The sequence below is a fragment of the Microtus oregoni genome, unplaced genomic scaffold (genome assembly GCF_018167655.1).
Source record: "Microtus oregoni isolate MIOR12 unplaced genomic scaffold, Mior012 000060F_ref0000265, whole genome shotgun sequence".
In the NCBI taxonomy this organism is placed as follows: Eukaryota; Metazoa; Chordata; class Mammalia; order Rodentia; family Cricetidae; genus Microtus; species Microtus oregoni.
The window spans coordinates 2820609-2843177 of NW_024543870.1; the positions used below are offsets into that span (position 1 = coordinate 2820609).

The window sequence follows — 22569 nt, forward strand, 5'->3', positions numbered from 1 at the left end:
GCCACAGACCTGTTTGCGCAATTGTGGAGGGGAGGGAAGCTGCCCTGGGAGGGGGCGGAGGAAAGAGAGGAATGGCGAAAGGAGGGAGGAGAAAAAGAGGAAGGGGCAGCATCGACTAGAAAATAGATATTAACTCAGATCACCCGCCTTTTCTCTGTCAGTCGGCTTGGTGCGCAGAAAGCACTGGACCCGAACTGCAGCGGCCTGGGGAAGGGAGGGAACCAGCACACAGCCAGAGCTGCCTAGCCAGGGGACAGGGCTGAAGCCCGGCCTCTACGGGGGGGGGGGGGGGGTTCCTGGGGAGAGGATTACTGAGGAACCAGTTGGGCTGCAGCCTTTGGTGCTGGGATTTGGATTTTGGGGAAAGGCTAAGGGCCTGGTAAGCTGGAAGTGGGAGCCCAGGCCTCTTCTGGACTCCAGGACTTGGAGGGTTGCTGCAGCCCAAAGAGAGCGAGGCCTTGGAGCAAGTGGATGGGGGCCTGAAAAGTCTAAGTCGGAGCCAGGTGAAGTGATAGACTCCGGCGGGGATGGAGGGAGAGGCAGACGCTACCGAGAGTCCCCGGAGAGGCTATCGACCTCTCAGGGAATTGTGACCATTAAACCCAAAGGCTCCAGAGGAGTCTTGAGGGGTGCTCAGGCCTTAGTGGGGCTCTAATACAGTGAAAGGTCTGAGGGACCTGAACATTGAAGGGGGTAAGGGCTGGAGCACCAAGGGTTTGTCTGGGCGGTGAGTAGGAAGGGCCCTTGTGCCGTGAGGGTAGGGCTTCACTTCCTTTTGTTCATCAGGCCCCCGAGCTTTAAGGAAAGCGAGAAAGCTGGGACCTCCGGGTGTCTAAGTTGTAGGGGAAGAGAGAGAAGAGAGAGAGAGAGAGAGAGAGAGAGAGAGAGAGAGAGAGAGAGAAAGAAGGAGGAGGAGGAGGAGGAAGGGTCTAAAGAGGATGAGGGTACTGAAAAAGACTGGGGAAAAGAGAGAAAGCAGAAAGCGGGTCGAGACGGAGACGAAAGGAAAAAAAAGAGGAAGACAGGAGAGAGAAAGGAGACAAGTGAAGATTGAGAAAGAAAGGAGGGACGAGAACGGAGCGAAAAATCTGGAAGAGAAAGGTCGAGTAGGCACCGAGGCCCAGGCCAAGGCTAGCGCTCGGGAGTCGTTTTTCCAGGTTCTGAACACTTGTCCCTGGTGTAAGAACCCAAGAGAGTCAAATCTCTACCAGCCGGAACGCACTCCTCAGAGAAATATGTAAATCAGGGCTCTCAGCGCCCTGGAGAGTGTCACAATTACGCCCCTTGAACAAGAAGCAACAAGCTCCCAGCCGGTGAGCTACAGAGGGTGGCTGCGTCGCGGGGGAGGGAGCGGTTGCAGGAAAGGTGGGGGGTGGGAACCTCACACCCTCACACCTAGTCCCCAGTGCCAGGGCCGGGGCTCCCCCCCCACCTCTCTCCGCTGCTCTCCCTTCCCCCTTCCTCCCCCCCTCCTTTTTCCCTCCCTCCTCCTCCCCTCCGGCCTAGGTCCGGGTACTTAAAGCAGCGCGGGCGGGCTAAGGCGGGCGGGCGGCCCAGTCCGGTGGCAGCAGATGCGCCCAGCGGTGGCAGCCGCCGGCGGCGCGCAGGTGACCGGCCTGCAGCGCAGCCTGGTCAGGGAGTGCCCTGGGAGAGTTGGCAGGAGCTGGAGGCCGATCCGCCCCCAGCGTGCGCGCGTCTCGGCGCCAGGAGCCGTCCTGGGGCGTGTTGGCGAGTGCTGATATAGATATAAGGACATTTCTCTCCATGGCGTCACGTGACATAATTACCACCAGAATCAATCAAGATGAATTGCACGTCAGCGCCCGGTGGGGATTTTTGCTTAGTTGATCCTGGCCCAAGCCTCTTGTGCAATCGATGGCTCAGGTTGGAGGCGCGGGGAGCGGCCCGAGGCTTGCCGGCGTGCACGCCGCGCAGCCATGAACGACTTTGACGAGTGCGGCCCGAGCGCAGCCAGCATGTACCTGCCGGGCTGCGCCTACTACGTGGCCCCGTCGGACTTCGCCAGCAAGCCGTCGTTCCTTTCGCAGCCGTCCTCCTGCCAGATGACTTTCCCTTACTCGTCCAACCTGGCGCCTCACGTCCAGCCCGTGCGGGAGGTGGCCTTTCGCGACTACGGCCTGGAGCGCGCCAAGTGGCCATACCGAGGCGGCGGCGGTGGCAGCGCGGGGGGCGGCGGCGGGGGCGGCCCCGGCGGGGGTGGCGGTGGCTCCGGGGGATACGCTCCCTACTACGCCGCGGCGGCGGCGGCAGCGGCGGCGGCAGCAGCGGCCGAGGAAGCGGCCATGCAGCGGGATCTGCTCCCGCCAGGCGGCCGCCGGCCAGACGTGCTTTTCAAGGCTCCCGAGCCGGTGTGTGGCGCTCCCGGGCCGCCGCACGGTCCAGCGACAGCCGCCTCCAACTTCTACAGCGCCGTGGGTCGCAACGGCATCCTGCCCCAGGGCTTTGATCAGTTCTACGAGGCGGCGCCAGGTGCCCCCTTCGCCGGCCCGCAGCCCCAGCCTGCGCCCGCGCCGCCACAGCCCGAGGGCGCTGCTGACAAGGGCGACCCCAAGGCCGGGGCTGGTGGTGGCGGGGGCAGTCCCTGCGCCAAGGCGACTCCCGGTCCGGAGCCTAAGGGGGCCGCTGAAGGCGGCGGTGGCGAAGTCGAGGGTCCCCCGGGGGAGGCGGGGGCCGAGAAGAGCGGCGGCACAGGTAGGCGCCGGGCGCGGGCCGAGGGGCTGGCCCGGGGCGGTGGCGGGGGAGGGGGTGCGGCGGGGACCTCCCTCTGCTTGCGCCGTTTTATGTGCTACTTTATAAGCATTTGAGGGGGTTTATACATCCTATAAGATTTCCCGGGTCGTTGTAAAGCGTGTTTATGATAGGAAACCAATTTAGGTGGGCTTAAGGTAGACTTCGAAGAGGACATTAATCGCTGTGGAGAGCTTTCCCTCTATTTGTGTGTATGTGTGTGTGTGTGTGCGCGTGAGCGCGGGGGGGGGGGGAGGGGGGGTGTTGAGGACCTTAGAGAGGAGAAGGACGTTTGGATCCAATTGGTGAGTGGGAACAGGGGAGTCTCCTGCCTTTCAGGGAGGGGGTAGGTGATATTCAAACTGGACTTAATCCAAGTGTCTGGCTGACGCTCAGCTTGGAGTTGAGCAGATGCCCCCGGTGGGCGCGCTCCTGTCTCTCTTCCCTCGGGTTCCAATTCAGAGTCTGCCTTGCCCTCTTTTTCCTATCTCAATACCAGGTTGAAGTTGTGTGTGTGTGTGTGTGTGTGGTGTATGTGTGTGTGTGTGTGTGTGTGTGGTGTATGTGTGTGTGTGTGTGTGTGTGGTGTATGTGTGTGGTGTGCGTATGTGGTGTGTGTGTGTGTCCACGCCCGCACTCTCCTGTGCCCGCCCATATATCATCCCCCACGAAGCAGGCAGGGCCTTTCAACGGGCAGCAAAGGACGTCCCTAACCCGGCCAAGGCCTGGCCCTAGCTCAGTGGCCAGAGCGGGTGGGGGCAAGCAGCAGACTTTCTTACCCCTTGGTCTCTTTGCCTTGCAGTGGCTCCCCAGAGGTCCCGGAAAAAGCGCTGTCCCTACACCAAGTACCAGATTCGCGAACTGGAACGCGAGTTTTTCTTTAATGTATACATAAACAAAGAGAAAAGACTCCAACTCTCTCGGATGCTCAACCTCACTGACCGGCAAGTCAAAATCTGGTTCCAGAATCGCAGGATGAAAGAAAAGAAACTTAACAGAGACCGTCTGCAGTATTTCACTGGAAACCCCTTATTTTGAGAGCTCCAAGAAGCGCCCCCTCCCCAGAGCCCCACTCACCCACCCTCCTCCCCACCAGCCTGCCCTCCGCAGGCCCAATGTCCTTGGGTTCAATGACGCCTCTTCTCTGTGGAACTTCACGATTCCTTCTCGCGGTCAACTCGGGACCTCCCAGCGACCACTGCAGCCTGAGGACGAGGCCGGGGACTTGGCCGAGCGGATCCTAATAAGGGGAAAATGGTAAATGCAATCGTCCCTTTACAATTTTACCGCCATGTGCTCTTGTCCCTCCTCTCCTAGTGGATGCGGCGGGATCTGTAGGGAGTTAGGCCATGGGGCTGGAAGGAGTGGTGTTTGTGTTGAGTCTAAGAAATCCCTTTTTCCCTCCTCAGTGAACACAGATTATTTAAACTCTGGGAAATGTACCTTTGGGCATGAGTCACTGTCTTTTTGTGTGTGAATAAATGGTTTCTAGCAAAATGGAGGTTACAGCTTCAATACACTGCATGGATTTTTACTGTTTGACAAAGTTTAGTAGCTTCCCAGGTTATCTTAGTGACCAGAACCCTGTTCCCCATACAACTGAATACCCGCTGGAGCACTTTTTAATCTCTCTGTGATAGGAGTTGTTCCTTCACACCCCCTGTAGGCTACACTGGCTTTAAAAACCATGGTAGTGTTACCTTTCTGAATTGGCAATGAGATCCAGCAATGCTGGTTGCCTTTTTTCCCCCAGGCTACAAGGTTTAAGCAGTAGGAGTCTAAGGAGCAAATTCTCACCCCACCCCCACCCCTAGTCTAATGAACTTGGAATTTTTGGAAAGACAAAAAAAAAATCCCAAAATGTTGAATTAATTTGAAGATCCAAATTATCTCTTAAGAAGGTCAAAGAGCCAGAGTTCCTTAAAAGAAGAAAAACCCTCTGTGTGAGGCGGGAAGTTTTGTTAAAAGGGAGCTAAGAGGTACAGGGAGCATGGGGTCCTTCTGCTGTCACAGTGAGCTTGAAGCAGAGAATGTAACCCCCCGCCCCCCAGCTAAGGCCAGGGCTGCTCAACTGCAGCTCACCACATTTATCGCTTTAAGTTAAAGAATGTGGTGAGGGTTGCACAGCACTTTATGTCACAGGACCAAGCCAGGCTGTTTACAAAACCTTGAACTGTCTAGACAACACCATAAAAGCCAAAGTTCTAAACAGCTTAATTGGGTTCTATTATACACCTTCTGGTGGGCCCAAAAGAGATTTCCGCACTGTGCAATAAACTGGAGAAGTGAGAAAAGCTTCTCCTTCTCTCAAAAGAGTGCAGTGGGTCTTATGACTCTCAACCTCTCAGAAACCCAAAGGCAAAATATAAATCCCTAAGGTGCACAGCACCACACGCCTCACCTGAGGAAGTGTGCTTTTTGAATTATAAATTTTTTAATTGCTGAAGCTTTGGGGGGGGGGGTAAAGAAAAACATAAGTGCATAAGTGTATGCCTTTGAACTTCCAAATGTCAAGGTCATCACCTTTAACCTCTCTGAATAATTAGGCGCCTTAAAGTTCTTCTGTGATTTCCAACCACCACCCACTCTCATAATACATGCTCACATATCCAGACCCTTGCCCATATTTATGACTATATAGCATCATACTGGGAGTTCACCATAAATCTAAGAAAATTCCTAATTTCAGGATCAATAACCTTAATTTCCCCCCAAACACTAGAATAATTCAATAACAATTGACTTCTTAGGGAAAAAAAATAAAAACACTTGTTAGATCAAAATGCCTATGAACTATTAGTAGAGTTAGGATGTACTGAGAATTTGGGGTGCTCTTAGGAAGAGTTTCTCTTTACTGTCATGAAGAACCGCAGTTTTTTGAAAGGTGGTTGAGAGAGTAAGTTTTCATCAGACTTACACCAACCCTTAGCATTTGAAAGCAATTTGCCACCGTGTTAAATAAACTCTGGCACTTTCTAAGATATAGAATAAGATAAAATATATTTGTACTGTTTTTAACACATTTCTCAATTTTTGATAAAGGATGCAATAGAAAAAAAGCAGATAATCAAATTATTTCGCTCAGAAAAGGATTATTTTGTTTACAATCTGAGCAGTGGTTTACATGTAAATGCCCTAATAGTAAGATATTCCTGGGAGATTAAAACTGGTTGGTTTTTTTCTTCATCTTTTTTCTTTTAACTGCGGTTAAATGAGCAAGCTGTGTGCCAGCCAGCATAAACCAGGCGAAAGCGAGAAATACTATTTTCCGTTTGCAAGAACCTCTACAGCCACACGAGGGCGCGCTCACGTTCCAGAAACCTTATTTGCCAAGAGCCTGTGGTACCCTATTTTCCAATACTAGACTCTCATAAGGGATCTTGGCCCACCCGCTAGAAACAGCCAGCAGTTAAGGTGTTTCTGTCTCCTTGTTCTAAGCAGCCATGATTGCGAGAAGTGGTAGAGAGACAGAGAAAAAGAAGCCATCAGTCTTCTGAAATAGGGGATCCCCTAATCCGTTGTCTCCTCAAAGATAAAGCCGCTGCAAAAAAAAAAAAAATACCTTGGTATATAACCGTATGGTGTTGAGAAGATATTTTTAAAAGACAAATATCTGTGGTTTGAAATACGTCATAGCCACTGAGAGTTAATTAAATCGGGGAATATCTATTTTCATATTGGTTTAAGTGTGGCGAATGGTGACAAACGTAAGGTCCCTCCCATCTCCCCAAAACCGCACGTGTCTTGTGAGCTTTCAAACGGCTGGGATGATTAAAAGGCTTTTGTTTAAAACAGATTAGGGCGTTGGCAACTTAGCTGAATGTGTTCTTAGAAAAAAAAATTGAAACTCCATGAGGACCGCGGGCGTCGTTCTGGGCTGAAGATTCCAGTCTATGCATGGCTTGGTGCTACCCCTGACTACCCAAGGGACAGAGAGGGCTAGAAGCTGGGGTGCGGGTGCCAGACTGGACTGATGCGGTTTCTAGAGATAGTAGACTCTTTGCGAGGACGTTTGGATTTCAAAGTGTTGTGAATGGGGATGCATTTGAAGTAACCTGGCGTTGTATTTGACGGAATCCGGGCCACCTTTCCTGGTTGCCCGCCGACCTTGAGGTGCGCAGTTTGCTTTGGGCTCAAGCTCTCATAAACGGTTAAAGTCGCTCCTGAGATTCACTGTCCTTCCAAAGCCCTGGGCATTGGGAAATGTTTGTGTCCCCTCCGCTTGCATCCTTTTCCGCGGTCCAAAAGTGTGAAGATGGGGCTCCCGGGAGTGGGCGGCTCAAAGGGAGGATGGCGGATCCCTTTCACCCCCTAAGTTCCTTGAGAAGAGCCTGTAGGCCCTGGAATTTGCACTGACCTCTGTCTCCCCCCCGCCCCCCCATTCGCCAGACCTCAGGCTTTAGGGTCCTCCTGTCCGCTAGTTCTCCAGGCCTCCAGGAGTTGGCTTTGGTTAGAGGGAGACTAGGGCGCCGTGACCCCCGGCTAGGCGCCAGCGAGAGGCGTGGGTGTTCCCCGCGCGGATACCCGGCTCCTCCTGTCCTGCTGCCGGTCCGGGTTAGCTCTTTTAAAGCGTCCTTTCTTAGGGCCTAACCCGGGTTTTAGTCTATGTGGGGTGAAACCTCCCTCCCCAAATGTCGTTGTGTTCCTTTGTAGGAGGCCCCATCCACCGCGCGCGCATCTGGCTGTGCGGTGGCCCCTTGGCCTTGGCTGGCGGCCGCCGCCGGCAGACCACGGTTGCTGAGCGGTCTGCAGTGTCATTTCTCCCGGCAGCGCCCGCCTAACGTGGGCCTAATACAGGCCAGGGGATGGGACCAGGAACTTTGGGGGCTGAAAACCTCCCCTTCTTGAGCTAGGGTGCGTGGGACTCCTTGCCGGCGGCCACCGATCCGGAGGCGCCGAGTTCTCAGGTTCAGAAGTAGAAAGAAAATGCGCCAAGTAGGAGTCTTTTGTGTCTGTAAATAGAAAGAGGCTCGGCCCTTCTCGATCCCTTTCGGTCATCTCTGTAGACCCCTTTACTGAGTCGGTGGTAGTCTCCGGGTTGCCCCTTCGATTACTATTCCCCTTGGTGCGATGGTACACAGTGCAACCCAGAGGGCGTCCTGGGGAGGCAGCTTTTAATTTGTCCCTATCCATCCTATCTCTAAAGAGTGACAGAGGCGGCTCATAGGTCTAATTTAGGGAGACTCTAAGAGCCCTTAGGTCCTCCTAGGCCCAGAGCCTCCACCCCACGCTCCTGAAGAAGACAAGAAAGTGCAAATGCAAACCAGTTTATTATGATGATTATTAATTATTGCAAATGCTAATTTCTTGCTAAGGCGACCTTTTCAATTTTCTCTGGAAAGAACTGTGCCAGGGCGACAAGCATCTTGTTACAAATATGGGTCTACATCTCCTTTACGATGCAATATTGACTTATTATTAATGCTAACTGCTCTGGATGATCTAAAGATGATTTTTTTTAAATACCAGCCACTACATTAAACACTGAGCAAAATAAAAGTTGCCCTTAAAGCTACTGCCTTTTCCTTCCGTTTGCTTTGTGTCGGTTCTAAGGTCTTAAGGCACAGTTTCTGTCCTCACTTATAGTATTTTCATTTTGCTCAAGTATTTAAATTCTATAAATCTAACATATTGACAAATTTGCCTCTGAGGACTCAGTCTGAAGGCAGAAATTCAAAAGAGAAAAAAATAGAATTTTGAGAGAATAAATTGCATTTTTAAATTAACATACACATTTTTTTTTCCTGTCTTTGAGTGGAGATCTATTTAAACCCTAATCCAATACGAGGTGACTTTGAGCTTAAAGCATTAGGGGCACTGGAACAGAAAGACCCCCACACAGAGCAGGCAGAGCTGCCCCTACAACTTCGCTGAAGACTTAACAGTTCAGGAAGGAATTGCTTGTTTTTAGACTGGGTGTTTTCTTCGTGTATAAATAAAGATTATGAAAGGGCATTTGATGGGCATAAAATTCCTGATTAGATCGAACAGCCCTTCCTTGCTTGGGATTAGAAAAATTGGGCAGTCCAATTCTGGGCAGCTCTCCTGGCCGAGATACAAGGCAACACAATGCTAAAGCGCCAAGCTGGCGTCAGGGCGTCAGGGAGGGCAGCGGGCACTTTGTCCAGCCCTGGGCACGTTTAGCTGTAGCTCAGGATTTGATCGCCACAATGTAAATAAAAAGGGAAATTTTGAGGCTCTAATCAGTGGCTGTTAGGTTTGATCAGGATCTTAGCAACCTAGAGGCAAACGTTTCAATTTTTTTTCCCCTCTGCTATGCCTTACTTAACACCTCACACCCCTCCCCAGCTTAAATATAGCCACCCCCGTGGAAAGGTAAGGTTTAAGTCTCCGGCTTCACCACCGGGGTGCAGCAGCCAGAGCAGTTGGAGGCGCCAGGCTTTTAACCTGACAATGATGTTGTATTTGAACAGCTGCGTAAAGGTTTAAAAGGTCTGTCTCATTGCCACCGTGGAGTTTTTTAAAAGGGGTTATTGTTTGGGCGAGGGCACTGAGAGGGGGCTAGCCAATCGGTCCCAAGGCCGAAAATAACGTTCAACGCCTGTTTTCATCAGGCCAGGAGAAATTCCTTTAGGGGAGGGAGGGGACAAAGGACTTTTGGGGGGGGGGGGAGTGAAATGTTTTTGTGAAGGAGCAACTAGGTTTCCCCAGAACTGGCTTAGGCGCCTTAAGGAGCATCGAACCCCTGTTGAGGTGGAAACCAGATTTATCCACAAGTTCAGTCTCTGGGCCTGAAATCCAAGGCCAGTCCATTCCTGGGTTAGTGGGAAAGAAGAGAACACAGATGTCTCCTCGGACTGAGAACTGGTTCACGGTCACAGTTTCAGGGTCCGTTTTACTTTCTTGAAGGGGCCCCGGAAGGCCGAAGGACAGCTCCTACACACAGGCAGGGCCCCTGGTCCAGGGCAAGTCTTTGGAAATCAAGGTTAAAGTTCCCCGCTGCTGTCCTTAGGCCCCGGCTTCCGCAGGGCGGCTCGCCGCCTGCAACCAGAGAAAGAGGGAGGAAGTTGTTCAAGTTTCTCATAAAACTCTGAGTTTCCATGGTGGTGGTGGCGGTGGTTGCTCTTTAATGAGCTGGACCACAACCCCAGACCATATCCTCTTTATAAAACTTTCCCTCGCCAGAGGAAACGGAAGACTAAGATTCTCCCATCTCATTCTCCCTCTCGTCCAAGCAAAACCTTGTCAAAGAATTTTAGGGATTGCCCAAAACTATAAAATTTAACTTGTGACAAAAGTATAGCTTTTAATATTTGACGATTTGTGTTAAAACAAAAATTGACCTTCTTGGTTAGTAGAGAAGGGGAAAAATCAATAGTATAATTTTCAATAATTCATAAAGCGAACGCCATTATGCTAAATCTTAACTATTAATCTTATCCTTTACAAAGTCTCGATTGATTTGTTAATAAAATATCTTCCCGTTTGTGGCAACAGTGGGTATAACTCTTTAAAAACCCTCAGAAGCAAGAAAATTACCAAGGAGCCCAAGAATGTAGATGAGAATTTTATTGATCGCCCTGATTCTTCTTAATATGTATTAATAAATTCCACAACCTTTTGTACCTTGCACTTGTCAGAAACCAATGCTTTTACAAAATCCATAAAAGGAAAACATATTTTTCCTTGCAGAAGCCTCAAATGACACCTTTGCTTTACTCTCTCTTTGCTCTGGCCCCGCTTTCTAAAACTTGTGGAGTCCGAGGGTCCGAGTTTTCCCCTTTCTTTTGAAAAAAAAATATTTTCTTTTATCCTTCCTTCCTCTCTGCCCTGTGTTATCAGGGAAAGGAAATCTCGGTTTAGCTGTCTCTGGGAGCCCGAGGAACACTTTCGCGGATAGGGAATGGCTGGCGAGGATTATCTCCATCCAAGCTAGAAGCTCCCAGCAGCCGGTCCCTCAAAGGTCAGGGTGTGGTTACTCTGACAGTCTAGGCTCCAGGAGCAGGTCCTGGGTGCCGAGGCGCCCCGAGTCCGGGTCGAATGGTCGAAGGAGAGGGTAACTACGGGCTGGAATTTTTCTCCGTGCTCTGAATTTGCCCAGCTGCGTGGCCTCTCGACCTTTCGCGGCCCTTTTCGCTAGTGCTTACCGCGACACCTTGGTCGTATCATCTTTGCAGCAGAGAGTTTTTTCCTTTGGACCCCTAGGGGGGATGTTTCAGAACCAGAGGAATCGGACTCACCTTCCCAACTGCCCAGTGCTACATTAACCAGCCCGCGCCCCTACCCCTTGCTCGGAACCGGCCCTCTTGGGTGCGTTCTGCCTGGGTGTGTGCAGGGAAAAACGCTTCTAAGAGCAGGCTCCACCGCGCTCTGACTTCCCTCAGTGCGCGTGTCCTCCCGGAGGGCCCTCGGATCAAGCCTTTCCTTCCGCCGGCGTGGCCCAGTGGCCGGGTGGGGAACTCGAGTGGGGCAGGCCGGCCGGCCAAACAAGCCCCGGGAGACCGGCTGGCCGGCCAGCAGCAGAGCCCTGGGCCGGTTGTTTTCAGCGCGCACTATCACCGGCGCTTAGTAGATGTCGCTGTTGTCCGTGCTTACGCGGCCGGCCGGCCGGGCTCTGGAACACGTGACCTGCAAGGAGGCTGCGGCTCAAGGCCATTTTCAAATCTCATTGGCTTGGTTGTCATGTGGTCGGCAGAGGCATCCACAATTACACCGGGAATGTTTTCCTAGAGATGTCAGCCTACAAAGGACACAATCTCTCTTCTTCAAATTCCTCCCCAAAATGTCCTTTCCCAACAGCTCTCCTGCTGCTAATACTTTTTTAGTAGATTCCTTGATCAGTGCCTGCAGGAGTGACAGTTTTTATTCGAGCAGCGCCAGCATGTACATGCCACCACCTAGCGCAGACATGGGGACCTATGGAATGCAAACCTGTGGACTGCTCCCGTCTCTGGCCAAAAGAGAAGTGAACCACCAAAATATGGGTATGAATGTGCATCCTTATATACCTCAAGTTGACAGTTGGACAGACCCGAACAGATCTTGTCGAATAGAGCAACCTGTTACACAGCAAGTCCCCACTTGCTCATTCACCGCCAACATTAAAGAAGAATCCAATTGCTGCATGTATTCTGATAAGCGCAACAAACTCATTTCTGCCGAGGTCCCTTCGTACCAGAGGCTGGTCCCTGAGTCCTGTCCCGTTGAGAACCCCGAGGTTCCTGTCCCTGGATATTTTAGACTGAGTCAGACCTACGCCACCGGGAAAACCCAAGAGTACAATAACAGCCCCGAAGGCAGCTCCACTGTCATGCTCCAGCTCAACTCCCGTGGCGCGGCCAAGCCGCAGCTCTCGGCTGCCCAGCTGCAGATGGAAAAGAAGATGAACGAAACCGCGAGCGGCCAGGAGCCCACCAAAGTCTCCCAAGTGGAGAGCCCCGAGGCCAAAGGCGGCCTTCCAGAAGAGAGGAGTTGCCTGGCTGAGGTCTCGGTGTCCAGTCCCGAAGTGCAGGAGAAGGAAAGCAAAGGTCGGTATGAACAGAGTTGCCACCCCAACGGGGCGCGCAGTCCGGTAAACCCTCGGAAAGGGAGCGCTCGGGTACCCAAAGCGGAGTCCAGGCAGCGGAACCCAGCGCCCGACTGGGCAGGTGCTGCTCCACCCGACTTTTAGAGGGGAGATCTCAGCCTTGAAAAGGTCCCTGATTCTCTCCCGCTGCTCTGGCCCTCCCGGCCGGTCCTGCCCCCACGCTGATGGCGCCTGGGTAGAGGAAAGGCTTGGCGGGTTTATCTGTCCTGAGCCAGACCCGAAAAGCAACAAAGAGCTAAAAGGAGACCAACGGCTTGTAAACAGGGTTCCAGTGGCCCCTTTTCTTTGGCTCAGATTTGAAACCCTAGTTTTGCCTTGCATCCAGGGATCATTTTAAGGTGGCCCAAGACATCGTGTTTGTGTTCAAGGGTTTGCACCCCGCATCCTGCGATCTAAGAGTGGAAGGAAATGGTTTGGCCGCTTGGTGCTTGGGTGAGGAAGCAGAGGGCGTCTTGCCTTTGCTGGGCTAGGTAACCTTGGCTTTGTCTGGGGAAAGTGCTGCAGGCTTTGCAACCTTATACAAAGAGGGCAAAGGCGGAAGAGGGGGAGAAGGGACCTGCATCGCCTACTTAGGGCTGGGATAAGGCAAAGAACCAGGGCTATGGGTTTCTAAGATGGAATCTTACCCACCCCAATCCCCGCAGTCTGTCCTTGAGTGTCTACCGGTGGGCCACAGAGTTACGTTTCTGGTGGCGTGCTTTTGTGTGAAAGCAAAGAAACATTTTAAAATTGAGCGATTTCTTGGGGGACTGCAACAATGCCCAGGCAGGGTGGAGAAGGTATTCTTGTTTGTTTATCTCTTGAAAGAATGTGGCTCTCAATACGCCTTGCTGTGGGACTCCCTCTCTGCCCAGGAGAGGTGGGTAAGAAGCGGCCAATTTGGGGCCCTGAAGCAGCAGGGAGACTGGTAAGCTCAAACTGGGACTTCTATTCCTGTCCTGTCATGGACTGACCACTTAGAATGTTGCTGGGGAAATTCGTAAACTTTACTATTATAGTAACGTTTTGTGCAAGTCAGAAAGTTGTGTAGCAGAGAGAGAGAGAGAGAGAGAGAGAGAGAGAGAGAGAGACAGAACAAACCCCTGGTACAGAATATCCTTCTGCATTAATTGTATTAATTTAAGTCTTTAGTTCTAATTTGGTATCAATTTAAAATCCCCTTCGTGCCCCACCTTTGTGGGTAATGTTTAATACCAGCATTGTCCAAAGCGGCCTGTCTGCCAGCAGGGTCATGGCCAAGGGTATATATCTGAATGGACTGAGAGAAAAAAAAAATTCTTGATTTTTTTTCTTCTCCCTTTAATTTTGTTAGAGGAAATCAAGTCTGATACTCCAACCAGCAATTGGCTCACTGCAAAGAGTGGCAGAAAGAAGAGGTGCCCTTACACTAAGCACCAAACGCTGGAATTAGAAAAAGAGTTCTTGTTCAATATGTACCTCACCCGCGAGCGCCGCCTAGAGATCAGTAAGAGCGTTAACCTCACCGACAGGCAGGTCAAGATTTGGTTTCAAAACCGCCGAATGAAACTCAAGAAGATGAGCCGAGAGAATCGAATCCGAGAACTGACCGCCAACCTCACCTTTTCTTAGGTCTGAGGCCCATGTGAGGCCAGGATCCGAGAGGGGGCACCGTGTTCCAGGCCCGAGTGCTGGAGGACTAGGAAGGCGGAAACAAAACCTTCATTGCTCTTTGTTTTGTTTTGTTCTGTTCTGTTCTGTTTTCCTGCTAGAATGTGACTTTGGGGTCATTCTGTGCGTGCTGCAAGTGATCTGTAATCCCTATGAGTATATATATATATATATTAAAAACTTAGCACGTGTAATTTATTTTTTTTCATCGTAATGCAGGGTACCTATTACTGCGCATTTTCATTTGGGTCTTAACTTATTGGAACTATAGGACACCATCCAATCATCCACTCATCCTCCCATCTAGCCAGCCAGCAAATGTGACTTTTCCACGTTTTCCCTCACATAAAACTTCTCTGTGTGTGGTTAGCCCATGAATCCATGTCATTTTGAAAACATCTAGTACTTTAAAAAAAATACATATTATATATATTTCAAACGAATAAGAAAACCCACAAGCTTTGGGGGGAGGGGGACTTTAAAAAGCACATTACAATGTATCTTTTCACAAATGAACTTAGCAATTGTCCTTGGTGAAATGGAGTATTGATGACTTATGCCTTGTAGCCTTTCCCTTGTGGTGCATCTGTGGTTTGGTAGCAGTACAAGAGCAACCTGTGCTTTCTGTGCATGTTCTGGTCGCATGTATAATGCAATAAACTCTGGAAATGAGTTTGTTCCCTCTGCTTTCTGAAATGGAAATACATACGTCATGGTCATGGTGGAGATGAAAGCCTTTGGGAAGGGTCTTTTCTGACTAAGCTGCCAGCTTGGGGCAGTTGGGGTAGGGAAGTGGGGATGGGCAGGAGAAAGGAGATAGGAGGGGGAAAGCTGGAGGGGACCTAAGGGTGCTAGACTGGGCAATGGCGGTGAGAATTCGTCCTGAGACTCTTCCTAACTGGGAAGAGTGTCCCATCTTCTCCCACCCTCCAATTCTGTTCATATATTGGCGTTCTCAATGGGACGAGCTTCCCCCTAACCTGAGCCTGGTAAGTAAGCCTGTGCCCTGTGCTGGTTTTTACTTTCAGTTCCCCATCTCTGTGTTTTCTTCTCTTTGGTTTTTGGTTATGTTATTTTTAATGCTTCCAGTGAGCTCTTGATGACTTCTGGCTGGGGAATCCGCCATCAAGGGCTGGGTTGGAACTAGTAATGCCCACCTGGAACCTGCCTCCATAACAAGAACAAACAACAGCCTAGCATGGCACCGGATCCAATCCCTTCCCCCTTTTCTCATTCCTACCCATCCCAAGCTCAAGACAACCAGGCCCAGTGACACCAAGGTTGGGTGAGTTCTCTCATCTTACTTTACCTTGGTTCATTTCTGAAAGGGATTTATGTTCCGCCATTACCTTTCAGGGGCCCACATGGATTTTTTTTAAGGAGAAAATGGAAATAATTCTCCCCAGTCAAATCTCCCACTATTATAACAAAGTGCTCACTGTAGCTGAGCAGGGAGGCGACTGAAAGAGAATTTGCAGGTAAATGTGACTTCCCAACAAGTCCAATGGTCCTTTTACACATAGATTGGAAAATTCAAGCCAGCTTCTGTGGAATGCGCACCATTGAGCCAGATTCATCTGGTCCTGCCAGGGAAAGGGGACGAGGTCCTTGTGGGAAGAGGTGACCGAATTCGTTGCCCTAGGTCCGGCCTGTGGTTTCATCCCATCCTCAAAGACCCATCATAAAACAGGTTTGTTTTTTCTTTCTATTTCTTTCCTTCCTTTCTTTTTTTCTTTTTCGTTTTTTAAACACAGGCCCATTCCTCCCCAAAAACAATCTCTGTAGTCTCTCGGAACTTCGGAGCCCCCATTCAAACAGTCTCAGTACCTACTGTTTTAAACTTTCTTCCCCAAACCCCCAATCCTCCTAAGTTCCAAGACAGATCCCCTTTGGGGCTTATTTCCTGGGGCTGGTAGAGAGAGGTGTCTGACTCAATACTAGCTTGAGAAGACTGGGATAAATTTGCCCCTGATTTACCTTGGATAGGCAAAGAAGAAGAAGAGCAATATTAACATCTGTGTTTCTCCCAGCGATGTGGGGAGTGCCATTAGTTTCTGATAGGGAGAAACCTGTGCTACAGAAAAAGGGCAGGCCTCCTGAAACAAAATCAGAGAGCCATTCGTAAAGGCAATCAATCAGGCCCTAAGTAGCCATTTACCCCTTTCTTTCCGGGGCTGGAGGTGGGCTGGGAGCCCTCCAAGGGTGCACTGGGCAACTTGTAGAGCGAGGAATATGCCCTTCCCAATCGCTGGCGTGCGGCTTTTGTCTCGGCTCCCAGCCGGGCTTTGTACCATGGATTTGGGAGTGACAATGGGCATTTCTCTCAGATTCAAGGCTGCCCGGCCTTACCTCTGAAGGCAAGGAGGGAAAATTGAGAAGGGAGTGGCTCAAAGACCTGTCCTTTCCTCTGGATTTTGAAGACATCTTCAGAATCCGTTTGCAGGCCCCTCCGTGTGAAAGACTCTCAGCGGCCCTGCCCACGGAGATACGATTCCCGCCGGCCTCACTGAGGCAAGGCTTATTTGGCCAGTGAGAGCTGGCCTTGCTGGGGTTCGGGATTTTCCCTCTGTGGCATGTTTTTCTTCCAGGCCATTCCAGAAGGCCAGAAAAAGATGTGACACCACGACCATCATTGGGACTCCTTGGGACACCAGTGCTCACCGCCCATCCGAGGGCAGAGAGAAGCCTCTCGGAGGCTGCTCCTACAGAGACCGCACTGAGCTGGACCAGGCCAGGGAGTCCGGTTGCCCCCAGCTCCCTCCTTGGGCCTTAGGCGTGTGCCTAGCCTCACGTCGAGGATGTCTGTGAGGCTGCACAGGGAGTGTGTGAGTGTGGTAGAGGGAGGGGCCCTTCGAGCTGCTCCATCCGTCCGTTTTATTAGGGACACATTAATCTATAATCAAATACACCTCATAAAATTTTTATTGAAAGGCATAATATCATTACAGAGGTCTTCCACCTGTTTTAAACAACACGACAAGCTGTGAGAGCGTGTGTGGGTACGGGTGGGGAGGGGTGGGTTTAGGTAAGAAAAGAGGCGAAGGGAGAACAACTTCCCTTGGGCGCCAGGGGGCCGCCCTCAAAGGCCTGCCTGTCTGGGGCAGCACCCGGCCGAGAGTCTCCGGCTGCTCCAGCCTTTGGGTAAGTGCCTAGGTGTGCCATGGAAGTCTGACCCAGGGCTCAGAGCCCAGGAGTCAGGGAGCCAGAGCCGGGGTGGAGACTGCAAGACCCAGAGCAGCAAGAAGAGACGAACAAATAGTCCCCAGCGCCTCCTGCGGCCGCAGTGAGGCCTGTGGTCGCCGCCGCCACCCGGGCGGGCTGAGCCGGGCCAGGCCGGGCTGGCGCGTGGACCTGGGCCCGGCGGCTCTAATTGCAGAGCTCCTGTTGTTGATGATTTTTTTTTTTAAATCACAGCAGCCCCCAGTTTAGCGGACTGATTTACTCCGGGTATTGGTAAATATGATCACGTGGGCCGCGCGACCAATGGTGGTGGCTGCAGCCTGCGAACTAGTCGGCGGCTCGGGCGCCGGCGAAGAGCGGCTCGGCGGCGGGCAGTGTAACCTTGGGTGGGAGCGCGCGGCGCCTCAACAATGTCGTCCAGTGGCACCCTCAGCAACTACTACGTGGACTCGCTCATAGGCCATGAGGGCGACGAGGTGTTCGCCACGCGCTTCGGGCCACCAGGGCCGGGGACACAGGGCCGGCCCTCAGGTGTGGCCGATGGCCCGACCGCCGCCGCCGAGTTCGCCTCGTGTAGTTTTGCCCCCAAATCGACCGTGTTCTCCGCCTCGTGGTCCGCGGTGGCCGCCCAGCCCCCGGCGGCGGCGACGATGAGCGGCCTGTACCACCCGTACGTGTCCCCGCCACCCCTGGCCACCGCCGAGCCGGGTCGCTACGTGCGCTCCTGGATGGAGCCTCTGCCCAGCTTCCCTGGAGGCGCGGGTGGTGGCGGTGGCAGTGGTGGCGGCGGTGGCGGAGGCCCGGGTTCCGTTCCCAGTCCTGGCGGCCCAGCCAACGGGCGCCACTACGGGATTAAGCCTGAAACCGGAGCGGCCCCGGCCCCCGCCGTAGCCTCCACCTCCTCCTCCACCTCCTCGTCCTCCTCCTCCAAACGGACTGAGTGCTCCGCGGTCCGCGAGTCCCAGGGGAGCGGCGGCCCAGAATTCCCGTGCAACTCGTTCCTGCGGGACAAGGCGGCTGCGGCGGCGGGAGGGAACGGGCCCGGGGTGGGAATCGGGGCCGGGCCTGGGGCGGGAGGCTCGTCTGAGCCCTCAGCTTGCAGCGATCACCCGAGCCCGGGCTGCCCGCTGAAGGAGGAGGAGAAGCAGCAGCCGCCGCAGCAGCAACTTGACCCAAGTAAGTGCAAAAGAAATTGCCCCCTGATTTATTGCTGAAACCTGTAAGGCTCGAATGTGCAAAACTGATAGTTTTACTAACCTATAAAAACGTCTAGACGCCTACCCAAGCCTAGGCGAGCAACATGCATCCATAAAAAAGCTTCCCATAACCACCTACCTTGGGCGCGCGGTTTGTACGGTAAACAGAGCGCGGGCATTAGGGCTTTTTATGATAATTCCCCCAGTTGTGAAAAGCGTCCATCCTTGGTGAAATTAATTTAACGACCTCTCTTCCCCACCCTGTGTCTCTCCCTGCCTCCCCTCCGCCCCTCGCTCCCTGTCTACAAATCCCCCTCTTCCTAGACAACCCCGCAGCGAACTGGATCCACGCTCGCTCCACCCGGAAAAAGCGCTGTCCTTACACCAAATACCAGACGCTGGAGCTGGAGAAGGAATTCCTCTTCAACATGTACCTCACCCGGGACCGGCGCTACGAGGTGGCCAGGATTCTGAACCTTACAGAGAGACAGGTCAAAATCTGGTTCCAGAACCGTAGGATGAAAATGAAGAAGATGAGCAAGGAGAAATGCCCCAAAGGAGACTGACCTAGTGCGGTCCTGGCCCGCAGCGGTCAAAGGCAGCGGATTTTGGTTTTGGTTTTTGTTTTTTTCCTTTGTGGGTGCTTGATTCAGAAACTCTTCAGCAACTCGGACTGTTTTCTTCTTTTTTAGGTAGAAGTGACTGTGTGGTTGGTCTCTGTGAGTTATTTGGGGATACTGTATTTGCTCGCATATGTGTTGGAGAAACCAAGTGGCTTTGGGGTTTTGTCCTATCCCCCTCCTTCCCTTTCCTGCTCCATTGGTTCCTTAGGAAATGCTCTATTTTGTGGGTGCACGCAAGCTTGATGAAGCCCCCTTCTGTGTAACTGTCCCTCATGTTTCTGAAAAGCTCTGTAGTTTAGACTCACCCCATCCAGCCTCCCAAACAGGGCCAACTATCCAATTCCCAGAATCTGAAGGCAGAGGGAGATTATGAACACCCCCGCTGAGATCCCAGCCTAAACGCAACCCAGCTGCTCACCGCAGGAAAGCCCCTTTCCTCAGAGGGCCCATGGGCTGACTTCCAGTGAGGCCTACCGAGAAGTCCTGGGCCCTGGGGCATCGCTGGGGTGCGGGGAAGGCTTAGTCCCCTGAGCCCAGGAGGAGCTACTCTTTCCCCAGGAGGGCTGTACTCCCTTGAAAGGCCCCGGGTGCTGGCACTCCATGTTTTTGCTTGAGGACCAGTTGTAAAATGTTACCGCTTCCAACAAATAAATGCTGATCTGAGCAAACGGAGCCCAGCCGCTGGCCCTGAACGTTGTGTGACTGCTCTCTGTGTCTTTGGAAGATAACATAACCATCAGACTGCCCCATCCCTAGGAAGGGACACATTGCTAAAAGTTGGAGGCCCTAGCACCTGGAGGGTCTCTAAGGTGTTTTGGAACTTCCTTTTGTGTGCGCATACCTGGCCGAAGAGAACAATTTTGGAAGGAGTCTGGGTGCTTCCCCCTCAGTGCTGCCAGGGCCACAGTAAATTCCAAACCCTAGGCCCTGAGTGAGCCTTTCTGCAGAGAGCCAGGAACCGGGAACCTTAAGCTAAGGCTTTGACACAACGCCCCAGGCCTACTTCTATTCTCGAGACCCAGCCGCCAGTCCCCATCTCCAAACAAGGGAATGGGCAACTCTACGCTGTGGAGTAACTCCCCCAGGCCCGTGAAGCTGGCTGACGTCGGGTCCCTTAGGCAGTGAGCATCAGCCCCTCCCCACCACAGCCCCAAAGTGACCTTAGAGGATCCAAATGGTCAAGACACTCCCCCCCCATACCCTCCTCCTGCCGCCCCCTCCCTCCACCCTGCTTCTGTGTATGTTTAGCCCCCAGCTTGGCCCTCTGAGGACTCATTGAGAGGCTAAAATGAAGGTCATTGTGAGGGTTCAGTCGGATCACTGGAGTTGCAGGCCCTAGAGGAGGCCACGGCGCCGGGTAGCCTGGGATGGGCGGAAGGCGGGGGCGATGGCAGAGATCTTGGGGATCCTGATGAAAGAGGGGGACTCCAAGAAAAAGCAGATGGGGGCTGGGAAGGAAAGCCAAGGCTCAGATCCGGCTGAAGGTGCTGCATCGCCCACCCCTTAGACCATGCGGATACCTACAGCTCTTTGAAAACAGGAAGAGCCAAGGTGTCATAAAGCCATCGAGTCGGCGAGACGTCTGGAGGTAATGAGTTTACGACAGGCCAGGCGCTTCGCTTTGAAACCATCTCATTTTGATGTTTGTGGGAGGAAAGGAAAAATGCAGACAAAACTGGGTCTTAAAATCTGGACAATAAAATATAAACAAGACTTGGACCAAGAAGGCAGGGGCCAGGAAGCCCCCCAGTGAGGTGTGAGCACCCAGAAAAGAAAAGTGAGAGGTGATATATTTCTGAATTTCTTTTTAAACGGGGCGAACGTTAGAGACAGCCTATAGCCGGTGGGTCTTCAATATTTTGACTGTGGCCATGATCTATCTGGTCCTTTTAAAAAGAAAAATAAGACAATGATACCCCTCCATTACTTGAGCTGGGGAAGCCAGTGATCTTGAGCCATTAACTCAAGCAAGTATCTCCTGGAATGATGTCTTATGGGGAAAGGGAACATTACACGGCTCTTTACTGGCCCGCCACTCCAAATTCCCAGCAAAAATATGGAGACTTGTTCACTTTTCATAGATACAGTCATTACAGCTAGATTAGCAGAAAATATTTCTGAAAATGAGAGAGAGACTAATTTAGCAAACACACACACACACACCAATTTGGTAATACTTGCTTTTAAAAAAAAGGACACATACACCACTTATCCAATTCGGTTCAGTCATTTACACAACTTAAAAAATCTCATTTATTATCTGGAGAAATTTGAATAAACATAAGCCCAATAGGGACTTTCCAGACAGGAACGTGGGATGCAGAAAAAGCTTTTGACTTTAATCCGCCCCAAATTATCCAGCTTAATGGGCCCAAAACGTTAAGATTAGAAGTTTAATTAGCAAATATACATCATTTAATGTTGAGACTAACAACTTTAAGAAAAAAAACCAACAATATTTGACTTCTAGAAAATTTTTTAGCTGTCAAAGTGGCCAGTTTCTTGAAAAACAAAAGTCTCATCAATTAATATTTTTAAAGTTGATTTGTGTTAAACCTCGCCTGTTGTACAATTGTGTCTAAAAAGCACAGCTGGGAGATTACAGAATAGGGCACTTGCGGTGTCTGGCAACCGACCTACTGGAAGCTTTGGCAAACACACTACTTGCAAGCTCTTGTGAGCCCAAATGAGAACTTCCTCTACATTCAGGAGCCCCGTTTTGCTGCAATTGACTTGTTGACAGTCGAGGAGATGAAGCATTATTAGTGTCAGCGGTCCAAGCCCAAGTCAAACTGAAGAATTAAGATTAGAATTGGTTTGAGGGGCAGGAAAGGGAAATCAAACTCGGTTAGCTCGCGACGGCATTTGGCCACTAGAGGGCGCTATTGCTCCACTTTCTGATCTCGTAAAGCTAGCGTTGCGGTGGCGGAAGGTTTTGATTAAAAATATTTACAATCTTACTTTTAATCTTAAATTAGAATAAATTTAACAAAAATAAACAACGTGAACTATTAAATTCTCAAGGCCTGCTTGTCATACATAAAATTTTGGCTCACTCAGCATTTCAGAAAATCTGGACGGCTGTGTAGAAACTATAAAACGTTAAGTTAATGCATTCCATCAAAACAGAAATGAGGAAAAGCACAGATATTTACGAAGTTAACTGCGCTCTTCCTCCTTTCGAATAACAAACGGAATGCTTAAATAAAATTGAAAAAACCCACATTATTTCGTCATCAGAGGAAATGTGCTGCAGTGTTGTTGTTGTTTTAATTAGGCCAGAATATGTAGAAATAATCCTGTGTTCATGGACAAGCTCCCAAATATATAGAGTTTTTAAAGTGCCGGTATTACTGAGATGTAGGTCCTCAATTTTGGCTTTTTTCCCCATTCCATTCCCAAATCCGTGAATTTATTCAGTGTTCAAATATACCCATTTCCCATGAAGTCCATGCCAAACGGTGGAATAAAAGGGCACAATTACCAAGTTTAGCTCCAAGGTTTTATTGAAAAAGATCTTTTAATTGGGTATTGCAGGATTGAAGTTCAAATCCTTAATAGTCAGAATTAGCTGTTACACTTCGCAGTTGAAGGATACTTGGAAGGAAAACAAAAAGAAAATGATAAAACACCCTTGCCCTTAACC

The 22569-nt window shown here is 51.1% G+C and overlaps 3 protein-coding genes across 4 annotated transcripts; all 3 read left to right on the forward strand.

Moving 5' to 3' along the window:
* The first annotated feature begins 1576 nt into the window (after window positions 1-1576).
* Hoxd11 (homeobox D11) lies at window positions 1577-13715 on the forward strand. The gene is made up of 3 exons (XM_041639764.1): window positions 1577-2712; window positions 3551-4005; window positions 13608-13715. The coding sequence occupies exons 1-2, from the start codon at window positions 1938-1940 to the stop codon at window positions 3784-3786; spliced, it is 1011 nt and encodes a 336-aa protein (XP_041495698.1). The 5' UTR covers window positions 1577-1937; the 3' UTR covers window positions 3787-4005; window positions 13608-13715.
* Hoxd10 (homeobox D10) lies at window positions 11476-14583 on the forward strand. Its single transcript, XM_041639762.1, has 2 exons — window positions 11476-12236; window positions 13608-14583. The coding sequence occupies exons 1-2, from the start codon at window positions 11492-11494 to the stop codon at window positions 13883-13885; spliced, it is 1023 nt and encodes a 340-aa protein (XP_041495696.1). The 5' UTR covers window positions 11476-11491; the 3' UTR covers window positions 13886-14583.
* A 2442-nt stretch (window positions 14584-17025) lies between these two features.
* Window positions 17026-19601, forward strand: Hoxd9 (homeobox D9). Of its 2 annotated transcripts, XM_041639765.1 has the most exons (3): window positions 17026-17065; window positions 17339-18280; window positions 18625-19601. In XM_041639765.1, exons 2-3 carry the CDS (start codon window positions 17515-17517, stop codon window positions 18864-18866), a joined length of 1008 nt encoding a protein of 335 aa, XP_041495699.1. In that variant the 5' UTR covers window positions 17026-17065; window positions 17339-17514; the 3' UTR covers window positions 18867-19601. The 2 variants fall into 2 exon arrangements, with proteins under 2 accessions (XP_041495699.1, XP_041495700.1); XM_041639766.1 differs by lacking the exon at window positions 17026-17065 and having other exon boundaries at window positions 17099-18280.
* The last annotated feature ends 2968 nt before the right edge of the window (window positions 19602-22569 follow it).